Source organism: Rutidosis leptorrhynchoides, chromosome 11 (genome assembly GCF_046630445.1).
Source record: "Rutidosis leptorrhynchoides isolate AG116_Rl617_1_P2 chromosome 11, CSIRO_AGI_Rlap_v1, whole genome shotgun sequence".
NCBI lineage: Eukaryota > Viridiplantae > Streptophyta > Magnoliopsida > Asterales > Asteraceae > Rutidosis > Rutidosis leptorrhynchoides.
This window is the reverse complement of record NC_092343.1, coordinates 9,185,512-9,193,727: the sequence shown is the minus strand read 5'-3', so window position 1 is coordinate 9,193,727 and position 8,216 is coordinate 9,185,512. Positions and strand designations below refer to the sequence as shown.

The following is an 8,216-nucleotide window of genomic DNA, read 5'->3' as shown; positions in this document are numbered from 1 at the left end:
GAATTACTCGCTTTCTCGAATAGCCGGAACAAGAATAGGAACATGAAATAACTTCTACCTTCCTTTTAAACTATGTGTGTTCATATGTGTTTGTGTATGTGTTTCTGTATCGGTAATAATAGAGAGAGTTGAGTCTCAGTTAATTTTTCATTTTCATTCTTAATGTTAAATGTTAATGTGATAACAATATTTAATAACTAAGAGGTTTAATCATGTCAATTAATATTCGAAATGCAAATCATATGATGCCTTTTGTAGACACCTTTCTTTTTCGTTGTTGACATATGTAAAAAAAGATTCACTTCATTGCAAATGATGCCATTTTTTTAATAATATTCAATGTTATCACTAATCACTAAGAAATATAAATGAAAAATATATCTAAAAGTAAACGAATATGGTGGTCCCACAATCTTACCGTCCAGAACATCTCAACGTCCAATTTGAAAAGAATTAATTAATCTCAACCGTTGATTTACTAGTAATAATCAATCATCTCTCAGGTGGGTTCCACTTACCTTCTCATCACTTTCCCAATCAAATTCCACCACGTGTACGTCAACCACGTCGGCTGTTGACCGGTTCGAAATAAACAACGGGTCGGCTCGGGATCCATACCTCAGGTACGGACCCCTGTTTCTATTTTGACCTATAAATACACGTATATCTGTGCATACCTTGGCACTTTATCTGATCACCCGAGCCAAAAGCTCCGAACCTTCAATTTGCTTTTTAGATATTTTTTCACTCAATTGATCACCATCGTAGGTATAATTCACTTCAATTTTGCTTAACTGTATATACTCGATCTTTAGTTTTAAGTTTATATGTTTCGATTGATATGTTTATCATCCGATTTCATGTTCGTTGTTTATGCTTTGAGATACCGTTGACTAATTGACTTTGATGATCTTTAAAATTACGTGAGCTTTCTAATAATTTATGCCTGATTTTGAGCTGAGTTAATGATTAATTTTGATCTGATTTGTTACCTGTCATGCAATTTTAATTAAGTTACGTATGTATATGTATTTATATAAGCTGAATCATGATATATTAATGAAACGTGTGATCGATTTTCTGATTTTCGATTATATATTGTTCATAAAAAATAAAGATAATGATTTTGAATTGAGTGGCATGACAAGTGTTGATCTAAGAAATTTGAAACCATTGTACAACTTGTGATGATAATACTTGTTGGAAATGGTTGTTCTACACTTAAACTAATGATGATTTTGTTCATGTTATGTAGTTTTGATTTACTGCACAGAAAGATGACATTAGTTTCTGCACAGAGGCCTTCTACGCTTAATCCAAACGCCCCATTGTTTGTACCTGCTGCTGTGCGCCAAGTTGAAGATTTTTCCCCACAATGGTGGGACCTGGTCACAAAATCCACTTGGTTTCATGACTACTGGCTTAGCCAACAACAAGGTGCAGGCGGTTTCTTTGAAAACGCAGAAGACGAATTCGATTTCACCGATGTTGCTGATCTGCTTCCTGATTCTATTGATGCTGATGAAGAAACCTTAGTTATGGAATCACAGTATGAACAGTTCCTCCTTTCGTCTGAATTGGAAAGGCGAAACGCTCATACTCCAAATGCTTTCAAGCAAGTTCGCAAATTTGGTATGTTAGTAAGTTAGTAATCATTTGTAGTAAACATTGTTTTACATTTGTTCTGACTTGAATTTTGTATGTGTTATGATTAGGTTTGGAATTGGATGTGAAACCAATGAGGGAAAGGGGGCCAAAGTCACCATTGGAGATTGCTAGGTATTGGGAGAAACCTGCAAAACCAGTTAGCCCAAAGTCACGCACACAACGCATTCAGCAACCTCGTTAAGTGCTGTTGGTTTATACAGTAATGATTTCTCTGGTCTAAATCAGCTTTCAGTTTAGTAAAATCCAGTGTTGAACAACACGAGTAGTATCTATTGTTTGTTGTAAGTTTATGTATAGAGCAAGGTCTCAGCTTTCGTCGTTGTATTTAGCCTTGTTCGTTTTCTGACACCGTTCATTTCGACTAGCCAGGGAAATGTAAAGATAATTGTAAAAAAAAAAAAAAAAAATAGAAATTTAAAAAGCACGTTGGTCTGTTTATGTGACTTTTTCCGTGTTCTGCGATTTTTCACATAATTCAACTGCAACCAAACACCATTTCAATATCTTTATATTATATTATACACTATAAAATTAGGACTGGAATTTCAGTTATTGGCAAAATTTATGTATATTCACTCCGGTGCATTTAGGTGTTTTACCATTTCAATATCATGTTGTAAGGTGTTATGATGGTTAATGAAATAAAGTTAGTTAACTGATTTTATAAATGTGCTCACATGTAACCAATTTTAATTACATTTATGTAGATGTTTCGTTACTATCACTAACAGTATGTATATATATGTGATGTGAGACCATCACAGTATCAGTAATGTATATGTATGTGATATGAGCATCATACTTTGTAACATTTAACCTATTTTTCACAGATTTGTTCCAACGCTTTGAATAATACCGATTTGCGAAAAAGGTTGCACAAGCTAATCTGGAATTTGTATATTGAGCCAACTGAATTTGAACTTAATGGAAGTCTCTGATCACTGATTTCAACCTCCAAGGCTATAAGACAATAGATAGCTGTGGAGAAGCAGAGATATACATAGCGATAGCGATTTCTTGAACCACGAGACGACAACTACTACAAATTTCATAACTCAAATTAGTCTCGAGGCTCATGTGTCTAATGTTTACACACATTCAATATGTTTAAAGGTTCAAAAAATAGTCGCAATTGTATGTGTCTTCAGACGATGGTAATGAAGTTTCAACTATCAATCAAATCAAACATACATATAAAGGGAGGTCTATTATGATTGATGAATTTCAGGTACGTTAGAAGCCAACATCCTTTTTATATTCATAGGGCCGGTTTTGAAGATACTACCAAAGTTCCAATCGGTAAAAGAATTCCAACACCAAGGGCCATGGTACTTGATCTCTTTCCCATTTCGGGTCCAACCAAATTCTAGGCTAATTTTTCTTCTATGTGGAGGTATGTGACAAAGTTGGATGCTTAAAAGACATATAAGAAGTATATGTCATAAGCCAGAATTTTAGAATCAATTCTCACGGGGCCACATTTTAAGATACAAAAAGGATTGACTAATTGGCTACTGGTTGGCTAAGACAAGCTTAACAGAAACATCAAAAACAACATAGAGGTTCAAACTCATATAAAACAACATACTTCTAATGAAATTCACTTGTCTAAAATGCCGAAAACGTCATCCATACTTATAACCATAACGACAAAAAAAAGACCACTTCAGTACCTACAAGGTGTGTAAATAACATATAAAATAAAAGATAAGAATCATAGCAACAAAAAAAGTACAACGTATATGTTTGTTTCGTTGGACTCTTGACATATCACTCATCTCATAAGTACCAACAAAAAGTTTAAGCAAGAGAGTCAAGTAAGCTCAAGTGACTTTTTTAAGCCCCATAAGCACATATCATCATTTGAATACTCAACAATTATTTCTATCGATCCTGACGCACATGGGGAGTTTAGCAGAAGTCTTGATAACTCTGACACATCATCATACTCAAGCGTATATATGCTTACCTTCTTCAGCATGGGAGACTTGGCTAATATTAGTTGCACAAACTCCAAATGATGCCTGATGTTACAGTGTCCATATATTTTCAATTCACTCAGGTTTTTCAACCAAATATTTGAGCAGTTCGTGAGTGTAATCGGTGTTTCAGGAACAAGAAAATCACAAATCTACCACAAATAAAAGTATTTCATTCGTCAATATATTTTGGCATGAATTTGAAAACATAGGATAAAAGATGGACTTTAGTGACTTACATGTAGACTGAGTGTCTCCAGATTCGGGGAGCTTCGGATCAAATGGAAAAGCATAGGTATCTCGATGGGATAAAAGGAATACATGTCATCTATATGCATGTACTTCAGGTGGACTAAAGAGTTTAGATGCTCTTGTGGAAGCAAGTGAAAGGAAAAACACTGTAACCATTAGCCAAAACAATCAGTAATTAGGCAGTCTTTATTTAACAAGTACATCAACTATATATATATATATATATATATATATATATATATATATATATACATGGGCAGGATCAATGGGGAAGTAACAAATCGGGGGAAATGGGGGAAGCAAAAAAAAAAAAATTCGTTTTTTTGGAATTTTTTTTTCCGACATCAAGATCACACGAAAATATGAACATTTGATGAATGTTATTATTTAGGCGGGAAAACGATCGACAAAAATAACATTCAAGATAATATTGTTCGTGAAGAATGTGAACGTTTTTTTTCTTCATGTTTTGTGAATTAAAATTTAGCCCGATTTAGAGTTTAGGGTTTAGGGTTTAGGGTTTGGTGTTTTGGGTTTATTCCATAAACCCAAAACACAAAACCCTAAACCCTAAACTCTAAACCGTTCGTGTTAAAAACTCAATCTAAATCCTAAATCTAAACCCTAAATCTAAACCCTAAACCCCAAATTTCTAAACCCTAATATCTAAACCCTCTAAACCCTAATATCTAAACCCTAATAGCTAAAACCTCAACATACGCTCGAAAAACACGATAATTGTTATATATTACTTCTTCGAGCGTTTTCCCGCCAAAATAAAAACATTTATCACAAAGTGTCTTTATTAAATGTTCATATTTTCATCCGATCTATAATGTTCGTGAACAAAGTTTTTTCAAAAAATGAAAGAAAAAAAAATTGCTTCCCCCGCTTCCCCCCGATTGGTTAATTCCCTCTTGATCCTACCACTTCATGAGAATGACTTAACTTACATTAGAAAGCCCGGTTTGAGTAATCAGACGTTCAATAATAGGCAAGCACTCAATTAGGTCACAAATGGAGGATTCAACATTGCCGAGAAGATCATCTATAAACTCAGTAACTTACATTATTTAGATAAGTCGTGAGCTTCATTAATTAAAATGTATATTATAATCATAACTAATTTACTTACCAGAGTGAAGCTCTTGAGTAATGGACAAGACGATACAAGATGTAAAAGAGTCTTTGTGGAAATCCTCACATCGTGCAGATACAAGCTTGTCAGGTTACTAAATCCTTTAATTTTCGGATGATGGTGTGCGCAACAATTATGAAGACTTAGCTTCGTTAATTGATGCATTGAAAAAATGGATAACGGTAACATATACTCATTCATCACATCAATACTAAATATTTGAAGTGTATTCAACCTTGAAAGATAATTAAGAAGTTGGTCAAGTTCAACAGTCCCTTCATCTACCAAAAGGGAGAACTCGAGAAGTGGGCCCTGATGCAATAGCATGCATTGCTTTATAGCATCAATATCTTTACGCCTATGTATCATGCTTATTGCGCCAGAAGGTAACTTAGACCACTCCCTATGGTCAATTACCCGTTAGTTACCCGCTAGTTACCCGTCATTACCCATAATGAACCATAGGCACGGAGTAGTTACCCGCTTTAGTTATCCGTCTTCTCCATAGATTTGGCGAATGCTATAAAGTAAAAGTGGGTCCCATTGCTGAAAAGTGCATGTTTTAATTAGGCCATCCCCTATCGTAACTAAACTATTCATCCTCTTAACCTTCCACATTAGCGTCACATCAACACCAATATCCTATAACTAACTCAAATTTCCATGGGTTTTTATGTGTTTGTTTGGATGTTAGTGTTTGTATGTTTGTATTTAAGTTTATACGCAGGCTTATGTTTGTTTGTTTGTATGTACGCTTGTTTTGCATTTCTGCTTGCCTATGATTGTATTTATGTATATATGTATGTTTGTATGTCTATATGTATGTATAGTTATATGTATGGTTGTATGTATTTTCGTATGTCTGTTTGTTTTCTATCTATGTATGCGTATGTAGGTTTTCCCGTATGTATGCATGTAGGTGGATATCTATGAATGTACGTTTGTATGTTTATGTAGGTTTTGGTAGATACGGTTTTATGTATGTTTGTAGGGTTTTTTCTTTTAGACTGGCTTGCTATGATGTGATTTTATCTGTTTGTGGACATATATGTTTATTGCTCATTTAGTGCAGCTTTACTTTATACGTCCTATGCTCCGCAGAACACTCTTAGGTACGTTTTTTTTTGTTTTTTTTATTTTTATTTTTAATACGGCTCTGTTTCGGGAGCCATCAGCAAGCGTCTACTTATTGGCGACTTGACTGTCGCTTAGAGCCTTATTTGAATCCCAGGCAACATTTTAAAACCCATGGAAATTTGCTCCACCATTTTCATGGCGATGGCTTTTACTTTTTACGCTTTTTTTTTTTGGCCGGAGGTCCGTTGCAAGCAATCTCTTTATCCGTCGAACATAGAGAGGGAGGACTTTCTCTACTCTTGTGAGTGTTTCACTCGGGGTGGGGAAATGATTTCTCTTTGTCCTAGGGTAGAGGAAGAATTGTCTACGTCTCACCTCCCCCATACCCTACAAGTGTGGGATTGGGTATTGTTGTTGTTGTTGTTGTTGTTGTTGTTGTTGTTGTTGTTGTTGTTGTTGTTGTTGTTGTGTAACTCATAACTAAACACTCCCTATCATGGCTAAAACAATACTCCTCTTAATATACAACGTACAATCAATAAAGCATCAAGTCCAACAATAAAAAGCACTGGGACCCGCAATTCCTATAACTCTTCCGTTAAATATATGGTGAAAGCGGGTAACTAACGCGGGTAACTATGTGATGCCTATGGTTAGTTACGGGTAATGAGTGGGTAATGGGCGGGTAACTAACCATAGGGGGTGGTCTTACAGATACTTCTTGCTCGAATCAATTTCCAAATGGCTATATGCCAAATACAGTACTCGAACCAATTTCCAAAGTGTATGTTTTATTAATATTTTTATGTCATTTAGAATTTAAAATAAATATAAAAAGAAATAAATTAATGACGTGGCAGTTAAGAGGAAGATGTTTTAGTTATGATAGACGGTGTTCGGTTATAAGATTTTATGGGTTAGTTATAGGATTTGAGTGCTGATGTGGCGCTGATGTGGCATGTTAAGAGGATGAATAGTTTAGTTACGATAGGGAGTGACCTTATACGTTCGCTCTAGAATGGATAGTACATCTGTGCCAGTTTCTGATTCATTATTAAGCTCATCGTAGCGAAAACAGAGTACAGGAATGTTGGTTCAATTGTACCTCCATTCACTCGAGAGGATACTTGTCCTAACCGCTTCTTTGATTGGTAAAAGACATAAGATAGCGTCAATTATGGGTGGAGGAAGTGTGCTAATTCGATCCAATGATGAAGGAATTCATTGTATCTTGCATACAACAATTCAAGATAAACTGAGTTTCAAAGATAGATAATAAACAACTTTTTAGATGTAACAGTATTCATTCTTTTCCAAACATTTTTATCTCTCCAACCAACTTTCATCATTTGAGGCATTATTATCTTAACCTTTTTTATACATCAAAATGAAGATGTGTAGTATAATAATCAGCTGGAATTATAGAGAAAATATTTATTGCCAAACAACAATACTTAAACCTAAAATACAATAATATTGAGTATTATATATTAAACATAATGTATTTTAGTTTAACCGTATACCAAGGGTAGGCCAATTGAAAACATAAAATAATGAACCCTAAATTAATGTAAAATCATTTTTAGTACGATTGATGAATATAAACTGTATAAATAATGACTAATCAAAGAACCTTTAACTGAATTTAAATCGTTTCATTGACGACTAATCGAAAAACTGTAGTATTTGATAAATATACCTAATCGAAGTACCTTTAATTGGATTCAAATAGTTCCATTAATCCCTATACTACTAAAAAGGCATGGCCTTATGTGTAGTCTGAATGAATCCAATACCTGAACAAAATCACCCCCAAACGACAATGGGCAAAAAAAACCAAAACACCCCCTAAACTTCAACAAAAATTAAAATCCACCCCTCAAACCAGGGGTTCTAAACGTAAACTCATTAATTAATTAAAAACCTAATAAAAACTCCACTCAAATTTTTAGCGCTCGCCTCCCGTTAAATTCTTCCGACATCACCGTTCAACTCGAAATAATTTTACGAACACAACGCAACTAACTATACGTGAGATGGATGATTTTTTTAAAAAAAGAACTAAATATTTCGGCCTATGTTTCATACATATTACATATACA

General features: G+C 34.4%; 1 protein-coding gene across 2 annotated transcripts; it reads left to right on the top strand.

The window, feature by feature from the left end:
• The first annotated feature begins 653 nt into the window (after positions 1–653).
• On the top strand, positions 654–2,101 carry LOC139876795 (protein EARLY RESPONSIVE TO DEHYDRATION 15-like). Of its 2 annotated transcripts, none has more exons than XM_071864168.1 (3): positions 654–768; positions 1,256–1,632; positions 1,716–2,101. In XM_071864168.1, exons 2-3 carry the CDS (start codon positions 1,278–1,280, stop codon positions 1,847–1,849), a joined length of 489 nt encoding a protein of 162 aa, XP_071720269.1. In that variant the 5' UTR covers positions 654–768; positions 1,256–1,277; the 3' UTR covers positions 1,850–2,101. The 2 variants fall into 2 exon arrangements, with proteins under 2 accessions (XP_071720269.1, XP_071720268.1); XM_071864167.1 differs by lacking the exon at positions 654–768 and adding an exon at positions 790–923.
• The last annotated feature ends 6,115 nt before the right edge of the window (positions 2,102–8,216 follow it).